General features: G+C 47.1%; 1 protein-coding gene across 2 annotated transcripts in view; it reads right to left on the reverse strand.

The window, feature by feature from the left end:
* Nucleotides 1-19,728, reverse strand: part of BRINP1 (BMP/retinoic acid inducible neural specific 1) — a 91,207-nt gene that overhangs the window by 22,850 nt on the left and 48,629 nt on the right. For both annotated transcript variants that reach the window (XM_063409483.1, XM_063409484.1), the window contains exon 3: nt 5,356-5,546. In XM_063409483.1, coding sequence (XP_063265553.1) covers nt 5,356-5,546 — 191 coding nt within the window. The remainder of the gene's footprint in view (nt 1-5,355; nt 5,547-19,728) is intronic.

Consider the following 19,728-nt stretch of genomic DNA (forward strand, 5'->3'; position numbering starts at 1 on the left):
TAGACTTTTTTTTTTTTTGTGGAAAGAAGATACTTTTCATCAAAAGAATTGATCAGTTGAAATCTTTTAATTTGCTTTGCAGGACCTAAGTGGAGAAGTTAGGCATGTAAAACTTTGTCTTTAATATTTTGTTAAAAATAACAGACTCGCCTTCCCACCACGATCAAAGCTGTGGTAGTAACAATGTCATCATTGTTACCCCTCACAAAAACACTTTCCCTGCAAAACGACCACCTTTGATTTCCTTTATCACCACTATTTTTGTGCGCTGAGCTTGTGAGGAGACCTTGGCAGGGATCAAGGCTCTGCCACATCAGGCTCTGTGCACACAAACAAAGTCAATTCATCCTCCAGAGGATTTAACCCCCTGTACCTGATGAGACTCAACAGGTGAATACAACAAACAGCCAGCAAGGCACAGGTAAAATGTCTGTGATTAGTGTGAGGAGCAGTGGTCTCTGCACTGACCACTCTCAATGCATTTTTCCAGTTTCATCTCTTTGTGTTTTTCAGGGGGATTTGAAGGAATTTGGTCAGTTTTCATGAGCCAACTCATTTGCCACTGAAGAGGCTGGATCAATGGGAAAGTGTATTTTGAGCCAGAAGTTGTGGCTTTTTCAGGTATTAGAAGCATTTAACTGCAAGGAGATGCAGCAGAGAGAAATGAGCAATGATGCTTTGCCACCATTTCGTGAGGCTGTGGCAGGAGAAGGAAGATCTGGGATAATTCTCCCCTTAGATTTGATTCACAGCCATCAATTCCACCAATAACTGGGAAAAAGAAAAAAACCTTTTCCTGGAAAAATATTATGCCTCATATTAACAGCCAAGGCATGAAAAACAGGACTTTTTTTCATTCCAGCCTAGTCCATTTTCACTAGAGGAATACTGAGGCTGGAACGCCTTGGCCAGAGGGCAGGCAGGAACCCTGGGTGGAATCACATCAGGCAGCAGCACTGGTGTCAGATCACCAGCAGATCTCCTGTTGGATTTGGTCCCTCCACAACACGAGACAGGCACTGAGAAACACAGCAGAGAAGAGAAATCTGTGCTCTGGGGCTGTGGGGATCAGTGATTTCCCCACAAAAGCTATTTTTGCCTCCAAAGGAAGAAAACAGAAGTCGAGTCCATGAGCAATGAGGCTTTTTCCTGAAGGATTGAGGGATGCTGAGCAGGGACACTGCTGCTGGAAACCTATTTTGTGTAGCTCTGTGCAGAGCTGGAAAAGCACAGCATCCCCATGGAGGGGTCACATGGGAAAGCAGCTCTTGGATCAAGAGAGGTTAACAGAATTTTGCTGCATTATTAAGTCTTAATTTCTCCTTTATTAAGTGAATTATATGTTCAAAGTTGTTTTTCCTTGAGGGATTTTCCTGAAAATTGGCTCTCAGCTCTGTCTGCTCCATCCCAGAGCACGGATGCCCTCAAAGTGACCCTGCACCAGTGCCATGGTCAGAAGCAGACTGGAGCAGAGCTGGGTTTTCACTGGGCTCCCAGGGAACCTGGCTGCTCAGTAGGCTGGAAGGCACCAGAGCTGTCCCTCCTGTGGCCAGGTGTGACAATTGCTGTGCTCAGGTGCTGCTCCCTGTCCCACCCTCCTGGGGCCCAGCAGCAGCTGCTGTTTCAAAGCCAGACAGTTCCCTGTGTGTTTGTCACTCGTCTGTCACCTCCTCAGACACCAGGCTGAGCTGCACACAGCCCTAACACCGGGCAGGGCTGCTTGGAGCTCTGCTGAGGGGACAGCAGGTCCTGGGAGAGCCACCGTGCCAGGACACGTCTGCTTCTATGTCCCAGAGCTCTTGTTCAGGCACAGACTGTGATTAGAGCCTATCCTCCGTGCATAATGCATGCCCAGCTCCAGCTACATTTTCCCTGGGACTGCCATTGCCAAGATAAATCTTCTTTTTTCCTCCCTGCCGTTGCTCGCCGTGCTCGGGGCTGGCGAGGCGTTTAGCTCTCCCCTCCAATATCCCGTTCTCATTACAAGTCTCTGCATATTTAAAGTTGTTGTGTTGTAAAATCAGGAGGAGAAACAAGCCCCTGTGAATAATTTACAACCTCAGCCAGGCAAAATTAAAAATATATTTTACCATCAAAGGTCTTTCTTATTTTGAATTTCCATGGATGTGAGTGGCAAGAATAAGAGGAATGTCAATGGAAAAGAAAGTAAACCCGCAAAAAAAAATGAAAGAATCTCACATTACTTGGCTGTCTTGGGCTCTGTAAAACATGGTCAAGAAAAGTGAATTTCTCAGTAAAAAGCAGTTTATCTTTACCCAGACTTCATTAAGGCCTGAAGAAATCAGTCACTTGTGCTCTTCAATGCTTGGAAACCTCCTTTCTCTCACATTTCTTGCTGATGGAATGGACTTGTTTGGGTGCCTGGACTGGAAGAGCAGCCCAGGGATCTTTGAAGGACATTACCACACCAGAGGCTATTTGACTTCAGGGGAACTGTGCCAATTTACCTACACCTAATTTGTGCATGAATCATAGGCACACATCTAATCTCATCCCAGTGTCTGCAGAATGCTCTGGGAACAGACAGATGGCCAGAAATTCCTCAAAGTCTGCTACAAACACAGGAATGTGGCAAGGCTGGAGGTGAGGTACATTAGAAGGAGCAACAACAACAAATTCTGAAGTAAAACTGAGCCTTTACCACTGCAGAATCCTTCTCACAGACAGCTGTTCTTGGAAGAAAAGCATTTCAGTGAAAGAAAGGCATACCCCAAAGTGGGGAAAGAACTGTGAAAATAATGGAGAGGGGAAAAAAGAGCCAGGAACAAATACCAATAGGAGCTGCTGATTTTCACCCCTCCAGTATTGAACAGTAACTACTCAAAATATTCCTGCAGCACCACCAGCAGCGCCTGCTCAGGAGTTCATGGCCCTACAGGGCTCTCTCTGATGTCATCCCTGACACATTCTGTGCACACACAGACCTCTCTGCAGCCCTTGCATACACATTTTGAATTTTACTGAACTGCTGTTTTTCCAGAAGCCTGCTCCATGTTAATGCATTCAGCCTTCTGGCCATCCCTTCCCCTCTGCTCACGCTCCCTGCCCAACTCCTTGAACTCCCTTTTCCTGGAGCTCTTTAAAATTCCTCCAGCTCCAGCAGGAAAGGATGTTTTTCCCCCCCGTGTTTGTTTTCATCCTGTAAGAAGAGGATGTTGTGAAGCTGAGGGCAGTGGAGCAGGGCTGGCAGGACAGTCCCCCAGCTGAGGGACGTGTTTCTCCTGACACACACCGTGCTCAGAGCAGCACAGGGCCACAGCTCCCACCTCACACTCTGAATTCATTTGCAAAGGCTCTGGGGACACAGACGGGCTTTGGGAGGGAGAGCTGCAGCCTGGCCTGTGCCTCCAGTGCTTTTCAGGGTGGTTCAGATTGTAAAGGACCACACTGGGGGATTTGGTCCAGCCTCCCTGCTCTAGCAGGGCCATCCCAGAGCACAGGACTGCATCCAGTTGGTTCTGGAATAGCTTCTGTGAGGGAGACTCCACACCCTCTGTGGGAAATCTGCTCCAGTGCTCCCAAGAAATTCTTCCTCACATTCAGGTGGAACATCCTGGGCATCAGTTTCTGCCTGTTCCTCTTGTCCTGGTGGTTGGCATCACTAAGATGAGCCTGGTCCATGCTCTAGGCACCCATCTTTAGATAATTATACTCATTAATCATTAATTCTTGAGGCTGAGCAGCCCCAGCTTCCTCAGTTGTCCCTCATAACAGACACCCTGCTCCCATCAGCACTGCCCTGGCTCACTCCAGGAACTCCACACCAAACTGGACACACTCCCAGCACTGCCCAGTGCCCTCCCTCTAGCAGGAGCATGATGTGTTATGGAATGAAGTTTGAGCTATCCCAAACTGGGCCTCAGATTTGGGCCCGTGTAGAAGCAGATAAACCTGTGGCGCAGTTAGAATTTAAGTTAAGGTGTGTGCATGCTTTAGATAGCACAGTTAGAGTAGAATCACGGTAGCTGCCTTAAGCTAAGATTGTTTGCATTCTTTCTCATACTGAATGCCAATTAGAAAGCACCTAGAACTGTAAACTATTTCACACTGTATAAAACCAGCCATTTCGAGAATAAAGGGGAGAACGTATCTTGTAACCATATTGGTTGTATCGTGCATTGCTCTGTTCCAGCTTCCATACAGGGACCCTGGTTTCACCTCCCTGACGCAAAATCAACCACACAGAGGCAGAGGTCTTCAGTGAAAAGCTGCTCCCCACCAAAAAAGGGCCAGCCTGTTTATTTCTTTTCCTTTTATAATTTTGTGGGTCTGGTTATGGATTGGCTTCTGGGGTTACTACCCCTTCACCCCACTGGCCAGACCAGCTGCCAACCAACATTGTTTTCAGGCTGGAAATATGTAAGCAAAGGACAGTGAACAAAAACAAGAAAGGTTGTTTATGTTCCAGAGTGTGAGAAAGTGAAAAACTGACCATTAATATTGTACAGTAACTAAAGAACTGACTCCATCTTATAAGCAAGTAGAAGGTTTTAAAAAAATCTCAGAAAAACCATGGCAACACCTCCCTGTTGTAGTCCAGGATATTCCTCTGGCCGCCCTGGAGGATTTGGGGTCTGTCCAGGGGGGTCTGGGGTCTGTCCAGGGGGGTCAGTTGGACGCACGGGGATCCCAGGAGGACACTGACTCTGATTCCTGTCCATGGGAGTGAGCACTCGCATGCAGGAAGAGTCACGAATCCTGGGAATTTGGAATAAGTAGTGGATGGTTTGTTGTAGAGTATAAATATAGAAATTAGAATTCTTAGTATATGGGGCTGAAGAGGCAAGATGGAGGAATTGGGGAGTGGCCCTTGTCCTCCTTGTTCTTGCTCTCTTCCCCCATTTTGTGCTGAGTTGGGTTTTAGAGATTGGCTTAGAGTGGGACTGACATGTTAGTATAGGTAGTAGGCATTGGCAAAATTTTGTAAATAAAAAATGTGTTTCGGTCGGTGGCTGGGTCAAAGATACTGTACTTAAGGTGCGGGGCTCTCTGATCCGCCCAGTCCAGCCGCGTGTCTTGCTTTGCTGGGGACGCCTTGCAAAGCTCGACAAGAACTGAGAGATAATTAAGAATAAACAGCTTGATAACATGAACTGCTGGACTCAACTTGTCATCTCTGGCTTCGGTGTGAAACACCCAGGGCGAAGAGAAGACCGAAAACCTGATTACCTCTGGGAACAGCAACCCAGGGGAAACTCCCAGGGAACAGCAACCTTGGGGGAACCCTTATCACCTTGGGGAACAGGAACCCCAAGGAGAATCTCAGGGAAACAGACAACCCTGAGACCTCCCCACCTCCCCAGAGCCCCCCTCACGCCAGCAGGTGCCACCTACCTCCCAGGGTGGCAGAGATGAGCAGGTGGGTGCCGTACTTCTTGATGATGGTGTCGATGAACTGCTGCGTGGTGGGCCTCCTGCCCAGCAGGCGCACGCTCCTCTGGAACTCGGGCATCAGGGGCAGCGGGTTGTGGAGCAGGTCCCTGCGCTCGACGGCCGTGTTCCTCACCTTCCAACGGGCAAACTCCCTGCGCCACAACACAGCAACACAACAGGGGTCAGCCTCCCGCTCTGGAGGGGCAGGGAGGAGGATGGAGAAGGGGCCAACCCTGTTGGACACCCCCACATGGATGCACACACGAGGCCACAAGGCTGGGCAGAGGGGAAGGGGAGGAGAAGAGGAAAAGAGAGACATTACTGCACAATGACTGTAGGTGGGAACTAGCGGTGGTCAAACAAGAGATTTTCAGGCTTCAGGCACTTGAGCCTGTGGGAAAGTCAAGCACACAACTTTCCCACTCCGGCCTGGGAAATCCTGAGGAGGAATCCAAACAATCCTTGGGAGGTGAAGAACCTCTAGCAGGTGGTGTTTTCCTAACTTGTTTACTGTCTCTAAATGGGTGTAGGCTCTAAATGACCAATCACATTCATTGTACCAAATTGCTGTATGAAAGGAGTGTGTTTTTAATAAACCCTCCCTGTAATGCCCTCCAGTGAAGGCTCGTAGCCTCATATCATTATTTTGCCATCCCGAATCACAGCAATAACTGCACACGACAAGGATCAGGCTGCTGAGGAGGTGCCCTTGGAGCCATCAGAGGTGTCTGTCAGAGAGCTGGGCTTCCCTAAAACAAAAGCAGGCTGGTCCTTTCACTCTCCCACATGGGCCTGATATTTTTGGGCCTTAGAGATTTTAGCCTGCTGGTAGCTGCTAACTCCTTTCCCAAGGGAAAAATTTCTTAGGAAAGCTTCTTCCCAAAACAATCTTGGCAAAAAACTATCCTTTCCCAAAAAAATCTTTTTCCAGGTGGTGCTTTGCCTTTCTGGTTCTCAGAGAGAAACATTTTGGCTGTTTCCCTACTTTGACCAATGGCATTGGGGAGGTTTCAGTCCTGTTCACCAATCGTGTTAAGTCTGTATTGGAACACATTATAAAATTAGACAATTAAAGCCTTTTTTATGCTTTTTGCCTTCTGAAATATTTGGACTCTTTCCTCTTTTGTTCATGTCCTATAATGACACTCCCACACTTGGGGGTCTTGTACTTCTCCATAAAGCAGCAAATTCTGGTCTCTGTCAGCAAATGGTCTAGACCACAGACCCAGCCCAAACTGATCACTGCTATATCCCTGCTGCCCACAAACCTTCCTAGCAAAGCAAAGCTGAAGAAAATGCATTTTCTCCAAACATCTTCGTTTTTCAGCACCATGAGTATGGCAAAAGGACATTTTGGAAAACAATTTTTGAGATAAACCATGTAAAAGGATGGATTCAGATATAAGCAGAGTCCAGGATGAAAGCAGAGGTTTTGCTCATGTTTTAGGAAAAAAAAAAACCAAAGTGATTCTCAAATCCATGCTTTTAAACTGAGAGCAACTGGGAAAAAAATAAAGTTAATGTTTGCAAAAGCAGTTCTTTATTGCAGGTATCCATTTTGAAATGACACAGAGCGAAATGCCTAGAGAAAAGCTTGCACACCTGCAATCTAAAAATCAGGCCTCTGAAACATCACCAGCTGAGCACCTGAAAAATGAGAAACCTATTAATGTCTTTCAAAAAATATTGAGCAAAGCCTTCCTTAAAGGAGAGGATGTTATTTATACCCATTCTCCTACAATGCACCTGCTCTGTCTAAGCTATCTCCCAGACCACCAGCTCACAGACTTCTCTGTCACTTTTCCTTCTCCTTTTCCTGTATCTTGGGCTTAAGACCAACATTTTATTTAGATTATAAGTGTTGAGGTTTAATCCCAGGTGGCAACTCAGCCCCCTGCAGCCAGTCACTCCTCCTAGAGAGGAAGAGGGTCAGAAGGGTGAAAGTGAGAGAACTCATGCGCTGAGATAAACAGTTTAACAGATAAAGCAAAAGCTGCACGGGTAAGCAAAGCTAAACAAGGAATTCATTCCCCACTTCCCATCACAGTCTGGAGTTCAGCCATCTCCAGGACTCCACCAGAGTGACTGGGGAAGACAAACTTCCTCACACTGCACATCCCCCTTTCCTCCTCTTCCTCAGCTCTACAGGCTGAGCATGATGTCCTGTGGGGTATCCCTGGGGTCAGCTGGGGTCAGCTGTCCAGGCTTTGTGCTCCCTGTAGCTCCTTGTGCATCCCAACCTCGTCACTGGTGGGGTGGGATGAGAGGCAGAAAAGCCCTGACCTGTGTAAACTCTGCTCAGCAACACGCCTGTGTTATCAGCACTGCTTCCAGCAAAATCCAAAACACAGCCCCATACCTGCCTCTGTGGGAAAAAATTAACTTTATCCCAGCGTTACAGAAGAAATTTAATAACAGTGTTCTCTGAGAATAATGATTGTTTAGCATTCGTGTGGCTCAGCAGGAGCAGCTAAGGCAGAAGAAGCTTTCACGTGCAAGAGCTGACCAAGAGTAAACTTCTTTGAGAAAATTAATTCTGCTAACAAGGAATGAGCTGAATTCAGCAGACACAAGTGGAATGAAGATAAGGACCAAGGAGACTCTTCCAAGAGAAAGGAGTAACTTCAGAGGAGGACCAGCCCAATGAGCAGAAAAAACAATAAAAAGTTAAGGGACCACTGATCAGAATTAAGGATTTGGGGTTGGATTTGAGGATTGGGGGATTAGGTGACACAGGTCTAATTCTGAGCAGTGAACTGGGACAGGGTCCTCTCTGCAGCTGCCCAGCTCAAACCCAGCAAAGGCTGACTGGAAACCTTCAGGCAGACTTGGCATTCCCAGCAGGATCCTGGGTCAAACCTACCACTGTGGCTGGTGTGGAATAATCCATAACACCCAGTCCAAACCAGGAATGACAACACCTGGCCCTGGGGCAGCCCTTCCCATCCCAGAGTGTCCACCCAGCACAACCACCCCTCCTGGCTGACACAGGCAGATTGAGGAGAGTCAGCTGCACAGCCAGGGTCACAAACCAGATCTTTTCTGCCCAGGTTGATTCCATGCTCAGTCCACTCTACGTGTGTGAGGTTATTTGACTTAATGTAATTATGCAGGTATTTATTTTGATCGTGCTCCTTCACAACACTCCACCCTGCCTGACAGCAGTTACACTCACCAAAACAGCAAAGTGTGAGCTATTTACTTCAAAATATCTCCTAACACTTGAGCTAATGCCCCCTCTGTAGTTCCTTGCTTTCACAAGCCAAGTGAACATGCCAAAACAAAACACGCCCCTTACTACATTACAAGAGTCATTAGTGTCAAACCTTGCAATCTGAAGAAACATCCATCTTTCCTAGAAAAACCTCAGTCAAAAGGCAAAAAGAAACCCCATACAACAGATTCTTAACACAAGGAGTGACTGAAACAGAACATTGGCTCCCAAGTTGTCTGCAGATAACAAATACCACCAGTGTATTCCCTTTATAAAGCAGGGTGTTCTCTGCTGTCCCAGAATTGTGTAAAAGTTGATTTTAGTGATAGATAAAACTTTAAAGACAAATATTTTCTCTCTGACACTACAGGGAGGTTTGTCTAATCATTTCAGATTAGAGTTTCAATCCCAGATCTTGCTACACAAGGAAATCCCCTTTGAGGAAGGAATGGTCCCTTCAGCAGCTGCACTGCATGGGAAGAGGCAGAGCTGGATGCTCAAAGACAGGCAAGGTTTTATAATAAATAGCCATGCCCATCAGAAAGATCATAACTAGCAAGCATAGGAAGAATGCCATCTGTGCTTCCTCTCCAAAGAGACGATTGTTGCTTCCTGTAAAACTCAAGCACACATTCAGATTCCTGCTTCCTGCAGCATCCGTGAAGTCAGGAGGGACCAGAGCACTCCAGAGCCAGCAGGTTCTCAGGAAGGGCTCATGGAATGTTTCATGTTCAAAATAAACTACAGAGACTTTGGTTTTTCTGCTTTGCAACAGATAATTTAGCAGCAAAGATCATAGAGTTGGAATGTGCAGCTGGTCAGGTGTTGATCCCTATTCTCCTTCAGGGAAGCTGTGGCTGCCCCTGGACCCCTGGAAATGTCCAAGACCAGGCTGGACAGGGCTTGGAGCAGCCTGGGACAGTGGAAGGTGTCCCTGCCCATGGAAGGAGCGGCACTAGATGAGCTTTAAGGTCCCTTCCGAGTCAAACCACTCCAGGATTCCATGACATTTCAACATCCAGACCCTGGGATGTCTCCATTCAGGATGTGGAGATGGACAGGGCAAACTGGGAAGTGATGAGCAGAGAAGGCAGGAGAAGGCAGGAGAAGGCAGGAGAAGGCAGGAGAAGGCAGGAGAAGGCAGGAAAGGAGAATGACATTTTGATAAACAATGTGTCCTAAGGGAAAGTGGGTTCATTTTTTACATCAGGTCCAACATCACCTTTTGACACCACTGGCAGAAAGCAAAAGCAGGAGTTTAGGAGAAATCATTGCCATATCTTCAGCCTTTCCTGCTGCCAAGGAACAGCCCAAGACCCAATTAATGAGCCCTGAGCAGATCTGAGGCATGATGGTGAAGGAGGCTTTTCCCACCCAGTTGTTATTGGTGCCATCCCTCCCTAGGGATGCACAGGGCACATCAGGGAGGTGAAAGCCCAGTTCTGCTGTGCTCTCCCTGTGCTTGGATGTGTGGCTCTCCCAGCTGACAAGAAAAGCTGAGCAAATATGTTATGATGAATAATTTATACAACTAACTTAGATGTTTATCTTCTGCTCATAGAATATCCATGAACCAGTTGCAATTCACTCTAAGCTATGCATTATTTGAATTTACTTAGTGACATTTTTCAAGCTTTTTTATAGGTTTTACATAGCATTTGGCTGTTTCGTTTCTTTGTGTGCTGTTGATTCATTGGGATTGGAATCAAAGCAGGGTTAAATTTGGAAGGGAACACCATTGGGGTCATCTGCTGCAACCTCAATGGTCAAGCAAATCATATGGCTTTGTTAAGCTTCCTTTTTAATGTCCAAAAATACATTTTAAATTTGGCTCACTGAATTCTGATATTTTACATGGAAAGCAAACCTCTAATTCCAGCAATCTTCCATGCAACCTGCAGAACCCTGTGCTGCAAGATGCACCTGAGGCCAAGATTATGGTTACAGTTTTGGAAAATAGATTTAACGTTAATAGATATGGCTACTGAAATAATTTAGGAATATTGAGGTCATAAAATATATATATATTTGCAGGGAACAGCATAGATCCAGCCTTAGGGAATGCTCCAGCCCGAGACTCCTGAAGTCACTGAAGAAACACCTCCAAGAACAGGTTTTCTATTAGCTTGCAACTCTAGATTTAATTGCATTTTCTGCAGAAGCAGAAAATCAGCCAAAATGAATTCATGGTGCTGGGCTAGGTAAACAGTATTTTTGTCTGTTTGTCACCACTGAATCTTCCCACCTGTGAATCTTGGGAGGCTTTACCGAGGCCTTGGGTTCCTGGATAATGGGTGCAAATGGGAACTGAAACCTTTTCTCTTTGCTTCTCTGAGCCACCAGTGTCTGTGCCACCACCTGGGACACAGAGGTGAGGCCTCTACAGGCACTGAGGCATTTTAAAAAGAGAATATTGGCCTCTGCATCACTTCTTTTCCAGGTGAAGAAGTGGCAAAGACTCAGCCATGATTAAGGGGTTGGTAGGATTGGTACAGCTGGGATTGGCACAGAATCTTCTGACCCTCAGGGGAAAAGCCAAGCAAGGCCCCGAACTTCTGCCAGCAGGGAGGTTTTCAATGGCTTTGCAAAGATGAGAAACCTCTTAGCAAGAGGGAGGAAGGGTCAGTAAACCTGAGGCAGAGATGGGGTAAGGAGAAACTCTGACCCAGGGTCTGAGTAGTGGGGGAGAGGCACTTGGTGGTGCTCTGTCTCAACAGGGCTGAGATCCCAAAGGAATTTGGGGTGTGCCAGGAAATACCTGCAGGGCCAGCACAGGGCAGCTGCCCCTAGAGAAAATAGAGGAGCTTCTTTAAGGGCTGAAAAGGGCAGGAAGAGGAGAGGGAAAAGGGATGAGGGGTGAAGTACTGCCTCAGGGAGGCACATGAAGGCTTTCCCCCGTAACAGCAAGGGGACACACTTTATTTGAATATGGCTGAGGATGAGAAAATACTGCCCCTCCAAGCCTGCATTAATGAGCTTCCATCAAGGCCAGCACGTCAGGGGCAGGAGGAGCCACTAGGAATGTCTCAGTGCTCATTAGCACTATGACCCTTCCAGGGAAACAGAAAAACAGGGAAAAAACTACAGAAGAGGGAGGAAAAGTCAAGAGACTGGAATAGGTACGTCATGCAGAGCCCACTCTGCACCACCAGAAAGGACAGCAGGATCCAAGGGCAGAAGCATCTCTGCCCAGAGAGGGAAGTCTGAGGGAAAGGGGCCACCAGAGCAAATTAAATTCCCCATCTCCAAATGGCCAAGGCAACCAAAGCATGTAAGTGAGGAAACAAGTTCAGCACAGACATGGGGGCTGGTGCTCGGAACAAAAAAGAAATTAAATGCATTAAATAATGATCGGGACAGACACAGTTTTTAAAAGGAAGGAAATAGCAGAGGAGGAGGAAGGCACAGAACAAAGCCTGAGCAGAACAGCCCAGCCCCTTGTGGTGCTGGCTGCACATCCTCCAGGGCAGCCAGAGCATCCCACCGAGTGCACACTCCAACAGGAGCTCCCTGGGAACTGGGTGAGGACAAGGCACCAGCTCCTTTCTGCTCAATGGCTCTTTGCTTTTTTAATAAAATTTATCTTGAAAGTCATCAGCTGCTCCCAAAGGTGGTGGGCCTCCCTGAAGGCAAGAGCTCTTCAGTAACAGCAGGACACAAACCTTATTTCATGCCCTCTCCTTGGCACAGTGCCCACATAATTGACTGTGATGTCATCAGGACTCCCTGATGGCAGAGATGTTCCCTGGCATTTTGGTGTCTCTGTCCCTGTCCTCTTTCAAGCACTTCACCATCACTGAGACAGACATTTTTGGACATGTCTGTGTGTGCTGCAGACAAATATTCGTAGCTGTCAGAATGAGTGTGAACCAAACCAGACAGATTTTAGGCCTTGTCTGGGTAAGAAACAAGTTCTGTGTTAGCCCTAAATCTTCCAGAATCCTTCCAGATGCTCCTACAACTGAGCTGTTGGGTTGGGGGTTTTGTTTTGCTTTGCCTTTCCTTTTTTTTCATCCCAATTGTCCCAGCCACTGGGCTGCACAGAGTCCTGGTTATCTCCAGTCCCCAGGATGAGGGCTTGCTCCTCCAGGCTCCTGTGAGTCCTGGATCCTGCAGACAATGCCAAGGAACAGGGTCTGAGCATGACAACAGCCCAGGAGTGCTTATCTTGTTCTGCCAGATCAGGCTTTGTGCAGGGCAGCTGTGATTATGGTGGGGTCAGTGATGTTTCATTTCCAGTCTGTGCCCTCAAAATGCCAGACAGCCCCAGGCTGAGCAGTGCAATATTCCTTCAGCACTTTCCTCTGCAGCGTGGCCTCTTCCCTATCTAGGCCAGCGTGAAGAAGTCACTCTTCAAAGCTGAGCTTTTCAAAGGACCTGCAAGAATTAGTTTCCTGTGAGGGTTTGGCACTCATCCCCCCTAATCTATTTAAAAAACCTCCAGTCTGTAGATTTAAACTAGTTCCAAATTAGACAGAGGCTGAAACTCTGCCATGAAAGAGAGAAAAAAACCCAAAAAACTAAAAATTTAATTCCGAAGAAGTATGAAAAAGAAATCACTTAAGCTAAAAGTCCAACTGCATTTTGCATAACAACCAGGCAAGCAGACAGGCTCACTTATGACAGCTGGCAGGTGAATGAGATAAATAAATTGACTATTGATCAATTGATAAATGCTGTGCTGTCTGCAGCAGCTCTATTGCTGTCAGGGCATTTCCCTGGCTAGGACTGAACCAAGGGGAGGACAGTCAGCGTTTGAGTCGCTCAGCAGAGTCCTGTGGCAGAAATTTAGCAATGCTGTTGGACTACCTCCTCCTCCACCTGGCTGCAAAGGACAAAGGAAGGATCTCCCGTTGCTCTTCCCCTTGGTCTGTCCTTTGGCCGTGTGCTTGGTGTTGGCTGAGGGGTCTGAAACCTCAAACACTCCTTTTCTGGGCAAGCAGTTCAGCCTGCTCCACAGTTTTGTTTTTATCTCTCTAATCATTTTCTTAAAGATATTTAATTGCTCCAGAGTTGAAAGCTCTGAGGGCTTTTTTGCTTTGGTTGGTTTTGGTTTTGTTTTCTTTCTTTCTTTCTTTTTTTTTTTTTTTTTTTTTTTTTTTTTTTTTTTTTTTTTTTTTTTTTTTGGGGGGGGGGAGGTAAAAAAGAGGCCCAGAACAAGATGACAATTGCAAGAATCAAAATGAAATAAAATTACTTCAAAGTTAGAGGAACTTCATGTGACCTTGAAAGCCCCTTGGTCAACAGGTAATTCCAGCACTGAATTAAAATCCAGTCATACAAACATGATTTCAAGTCCTGTGCTCTCTCTTAGGGTAGAACTGCATTTGGGTCTCTCAGGAAGCAATCTAGAATTGTTGGGTGCCCAAAAGATGCATTTGTGTAGAAAAAAGCTGAAATAAATTTATTATTAGGGACTCAAAGCACAGTGATTCAGCATAGGTAAGAGCAAGTGAAAAGATGGGTCATAAGATTTAATTTTTTTTTTTAACTGTTAAGTGTGATCATGGCCAGGATGTGGCTGTAATTCTTAACCCTGTCTTCAAATCCAAACACATGAAAACATGGCAGAGTAGGTTTCTACCCCTTCACCTGCTTGGGTTCCCCTCCAGGTCGTGTTTTTCTGCATCCTCAGTAACACACAGTAACTTCTGAACCTCTTCACGTCCTCTATGTTCCCATATCCCAGCAGAGCCAGCTGCTGCAATCCCTCTCCATCTCACCCCTCAGTTCCAGTGCAAACACCTTGTGCACATCTATCCCCCAGCTCCCCCTGCAATGTCATTTGTGCAGATTTCCCTGCAGAAATCCCACACCTCCAGCACTGCATGGACCCCTCCCAACACCAGCCTCCACCAGCCTTGCCCCCCAAGACGTGCTGCTGAGGGGATCCTGTGCTGCTGAGGGGTTTCTGTGCTGCTGAGGGGTTTCTGTGCTGCTGAGGGGTTCCTGTGCTGCTGAAGGGTTCCTGTGCTGCTGAGAGGTTCCTGTGCTGCTGAGGGGTTCCTGTGCTGCTGAGGGGTTCCTGTGCTGCTGAGGGGATCCTGTGCTGCTGAGAGGTTCCTGTGCTGCTGAGGGGTTCCTGTGCTGCTGAGGGGTTCCTGTGCTGCTGAGGGGTTCCTGTGCTGCTGAGGGGATCCCGCAGTGCTGAGGGGATCCTGTGCTGCTGAGGGGTTCCTGTGCTGCTGAGGGGTTCCCGTGCTGCTGAGGGGTTCCTGTGCTGCTGAGGGGTTCCTGTGCTGCTGAGGGGTTCCCGCAGTGCTGAGGGGATCCTGTGCTGCTGAGGGGTTCCTGTGCTGCTGAGGGGTTCCTGTGCTGCTGAGGGGTTCCTGTGCTGCTGAGGGGTTCCTGTGCTGCTGAGGGGTTCCCGTGCTGCTGAGGGGTTCCTGTGCTGCTGAGGGGTTCCTGTGCTGCTGAGGGGTTCCTGTGCTGCTGAAGGGTTCCTGTGCTGCTGAGGGGTTCCCGCAGTGCTGAGGGGATCCTGTGCTGCTGAGGGGTTCCTGTGCTGCTGAGGGGTTCCCGCAGTGCTGAGGGGTTCCTGTGCTGCTGAGGGGTTTCTGTGCTGCTGAGGGGTTCCCGCAGTGCTGAGGGGTTTCTGTGCTGCTGAGGGGTTTCTGTGCTGCTGACACCACCTCAGCTGTTCCCACACTGGGCTGAGGGCACTTCTGAGCCACTGCAATTCCCACCAGGCTGATGGGAGCTGCTGGAAGCAGGAGTGACATCTCTCCAAGGGCTCCCAGCACTGTTGGCACCATGGCAGCTTAACAAACATTATTAATAATAACAAACGTTCTGCTCTGGTGCTGTTTTCTCCCTGAAAGCTCACCCAGACCAGACACAGCTTATGAAGCTACAGGAGAAGCTGCTCCAACAGGCTGCAGGCTCCTGTGCTCCCAGCACAGGACAGAGACACCCAGTCCTTCACTGTGAATTAGGATAAAAATCACGGGACAGGCCGCAGGAAGAGTTCTCCCACCAAAATACCTGACACAGCCTGAGAAATTCATCTGTGGATGAGGCATTTTGAGTTCTCTGGTTGCCTATACAATGACATAGATGTTATTTTTTGTAGCAGGGTCTCCTGGATTTCTCCTTCTAGAAGTTTGACCCAGAATCCACAATCAAGCTGATCCTGGAATGTCAAGGAGCTGTCAAGAAGAAGCTTTCAAAGAACAGCACTTTTGAAGCAACGGATGGAAACATCTGAGTCGTTTCAGGAATTTTAGGTATTACTGAGGAAAGCTGGGATAGCTGGCATGATTGTAGGTTCTCTTCTCCACATTTCTTTCAATTCCCTTCTTGGACACTCCTTTGCACTCAATCCTAATCCAGGGGGGTGAGGGCAGACTTCAGCCAACAATAGGTTGTAAGACACAGGATGCTCAGACAAATTATAGGAACATGTTGCATAGACAGAAAAAATGCCCCAAACCATGCAGTCTTGTGCTGTAGCAATTGGTTTGGGGAAGGGGAACAAGAAAAAAACTGCAAATAATGCCAACGGAACAAAGAAAAAGCCAAACAGAACAAACAAACAAACCCAACAAAACAAATACAACACAAAAAAATGACGCAACAAAAAGACCCCAAACCCCAAAACAAACAATAAATCCACAAAGAAACGCCTGACAAACCAGACCTTTTCACATGGATGTGTTTATTGGGACTCCAGTAGATTAGAGGATTACACCTTTGATGAAGTCCCTTCTCCAGTGGCTAAGTAGTACATGAGAATATTTAAATCTTTGGTAACCAAGTTTGTAATGGAAGAAAGGCAGGGAGAGTTTAATTGATAGAGCAGATAACAAATCCCCAGGGGTGACTGGCTCAAGTTCAGTCCTGGTGAGCCTGGTTACCCCAAGGACCCTGTCAGCAAGCTGTGCCACCCTGCCCCAAAATTCACCCTGGGGGTTCAGAGCCTGCCAGAGTTCCTAGGAGCACAATGGCACCAGTCAAAGTCTGTAACAAGAACACAGTTTGGAACAAATCATTGCATTAAATTGCACTTGCTTCATTTCCTGAAGACAGAGGTGTGTGCAGACCACAGGATTTTTCCTAATTTTAGCTGTAGCAAGATGATAACCTCAGCCTGTGACACCACAGCCCCAAACTTTGCTCTGTACTTATCATGATTCACAGTTTGCTCAGATGAAAAAACTGAGAAATGTCTCCTTGAACCTTCATTCCTCACGTGGCAGCCAAGGGTACCTGGCTGCTGCACCACCAGCAGCTTAAGCACAGCATTTGTCAGTACTGGGAAAGTAATATCAGAAATTTAGCCTTGATTGCCCTTTTTGTCAAAAAAAAAGCACCAAATTTTCCCCAACACAGCATGCAACCATGTTTCAAAACTCGAGCTGTTGTTAGAAAATGGAGCCATCACCCCTCCTCCGGTCAGTTGTGCTCCTCACTTGGCAAAGCCTCAAATCCACTGATTTAAGAGTGGGGGAAAGAAAAAAGAACAAAAAATGATGTTTAAATACAAAGCTGTCCCTGCCTCCTCTACCCAGCTGAGCCGTCCAGGTGGCCCTGGCAGAGCCACTTGGGCACAGCTGCCAGGCTTGTGGGCAGAGCAGGCAGGGATGGGAAACTGTCCCTGTCACCCACCCCTGGGCCCTGAGTCATCCTCAGCTGATGGAGACACCACGGAGCACTCACGGCAGGGCTGGTGGGTGGCTGGGATGCCTAAAGGACACCAGCTGGCAAAGTCACCTGTTCCCACCAGGATCCTGGGCTGCAGGGCAGCCGAGGGGGGTTTTGTGCAGATGAGGGGAGGTGAGGAGGGTCCAGCCCCTTCCCCACCATCCTGCAGACTGAAGGGTGTGCTCCAGGCTGCACAGAGAGGATCTGCAGGGATAGCAGCTTGCAGGGATGCAGCAGGACAGGCAGACTGAGCACTGCCTGCTCACAAAGGCACACCCAGGTCCAAGGGATGGCCACCAGCCTCAGAATGGCACAGGGTGTGGGATGAGGGCTCATAGCCTCCATCAGCTCAGCCATTGCCAGGGGTCTGGCAGGAAAATTCTGGGAGTACATGGCAGAGGTAGGAGAGAGCAAGTGAACAAAAACTGTGCTAAAATAGTAAAACAAAGCCACGCTTCCCTCCCACTTTGATCCTTGCCACCAAATTTCCAGTGTTGGGGCATTGTTTCCTCAGAGTTGGTTTAGGAGAGAACAGTGGTTCCTCCTCAGGGCTCCTCAGGACACTCAGTTCTGTGTTCTGTGCCTTCCCCCTCAGAGCTGGGTCTCCACATCCCTTTGGTTTCCAAGCTGTGCTGTTCCACTCAGGCCACTGGCAAAGGGTTGCTTTTCAAGCAGTGGCATCCAGCAAGCAGGAATATCCACAGTGGCTGCATGCAGAGGATGTCCCCCCTCAGTGTGGGATTCAGATGGTGACTGGGTCTGAAATTTCTAGCAAATAGCATAAGATAGGAGGTCAAGGGCTAAAAAAAGTTGGGCTGCAGAGTGTAGCTGCAGCGAAATTCGAGTCATACATAATCAGAGACATTTGTGCTTTACTCAAGATTAAAAAGAAAAAAAAAGTAGTCCCCAAAAGCCTATGACATTTCAGTATTACAGTAAAACTGAAGAAATTTTCTCTAGGAAAAAGGTGACCCATTTCCTCAGACTACATCCCTCTTTAGCAAAAAAACTGAACACAAGCTGTGAGAAAGCCTTGAATATTCCCTGGTTGCTCCAAAATCTCATTTCTACAAAAATCAGTTTTGATGTATTTAATTTTCATTCCTAGTCATGCCATTTCAATCTCAGGCATGTTTTGATGGAGGAAATAAAAAGACTGCAATAAAATAAAAATTCACAAACTCATGAAGAAAGGCAATCTCTTTGCATGCTGCAAAGTGGCCTGCAATGAAAAGATAACCATGCTTTTTATGCAACACTTCATAAAGAAAAAGCTTTATTTTTGTCCTGTCCTAGCCAGTGAACAGGGACTTGTGAATGCAAATGCTTTTGTTTCCTGGGATCTGTTTGTGAAGCTCTGAGGCACTTGGTTATTCAGGCACATGCTTGGCAATTTCCCCATCATGAGTCATGTTTTCTTTAGCTGTTATTTGTGACTTTGATATGTGGATCTCAAAGCACCTTTAAACAAATGTGTCGCTGTAGATGGAGAAGCTAAAGCTAAAGAGGAGATGAACAACTTTCCCAAGGAAGAGATCCAGGATCTAGCACAACCATGAGGAAAATCCACACAGATGTAGAGACAGGACAAAATATTTCATCAGCAAGGACTGAGGTGGATGTTGGGGGTCAGGGCTGAGGTTGCTGCCCTGTTTTGCCTGCCCAGGGCTGAGTTCATCTCTGCCTCCACACCTCACTCAGGGTGCTGATGATGTGCAAACACAACCCCACATCAGCTACAGAGAACAGAAACAGGGCCAGAATCACTCAGTCATTAAATTTGGTAAAGACCTCCAAGATCATCCAAAAAAACTATAAATAATGCCAACAAAAGAAAGAAAAAGCCAAACAAAACAAACAAACCAACCCAACAAAACCAATACAACACACAAAAATAACCCAACCAAAAAAACCACAAAAAACAAAAAACAAACAACAACAAGAAAGAAAAGGAAAACAAAACAAAACACACACACACACACAAAAAAAAAAAAAAAAAAACAAACAAAAACAAACAAACAACAAACCAAACCCCAAAACAAGCAATAAATCCACAAAGAAACAAACCAGACCTTTTCACATGGATGTGTTTATTGGGACTCTGGCAGATTAGAGGATTACACCTCTGATGAAGTCCCTTCTCCAGTGGCTAAGTAGTACACAAGAATATTTGTGCAGACCAACCAGCAATGTGGTGGGGCCACATTCACCATTAAACCACATCCTTTAGTGCCATATTCACACAGTTTTGAACCCTTCCAGGGATGGCAACTCCACCACTTTCCTGAGCAGCCCCCCAATGCCTGCTGTTCCACAGTTCCTAATACCTAAACCATCCCCTGGTGCAACCTGAGGCCATTTCCCCACATCCTGTCAGAAATATGGCTATTAAAAATCAGCACTGCATGGATTCCCAGCTCCCAGCCCTTTATGGAGGACACAAAAGCCATGTGCAAGCATGGAGTGAGCTGGAGTCA

This window comes from Prinia subflava, chromosome 12 (assembly GCF_021018805.1).
Source record: "Prinia subflava isolate CZ2003 ecotype Zambia chromosome 12, Cam_Psub_1.2, whole genome shotgun sequence".
Classification (NCBI taxonomy): Eukaryota; Metazoa; Chordata; class Aves; order Passeriformes; family Cisticolidae; genus Prinia; species Prinia subflava.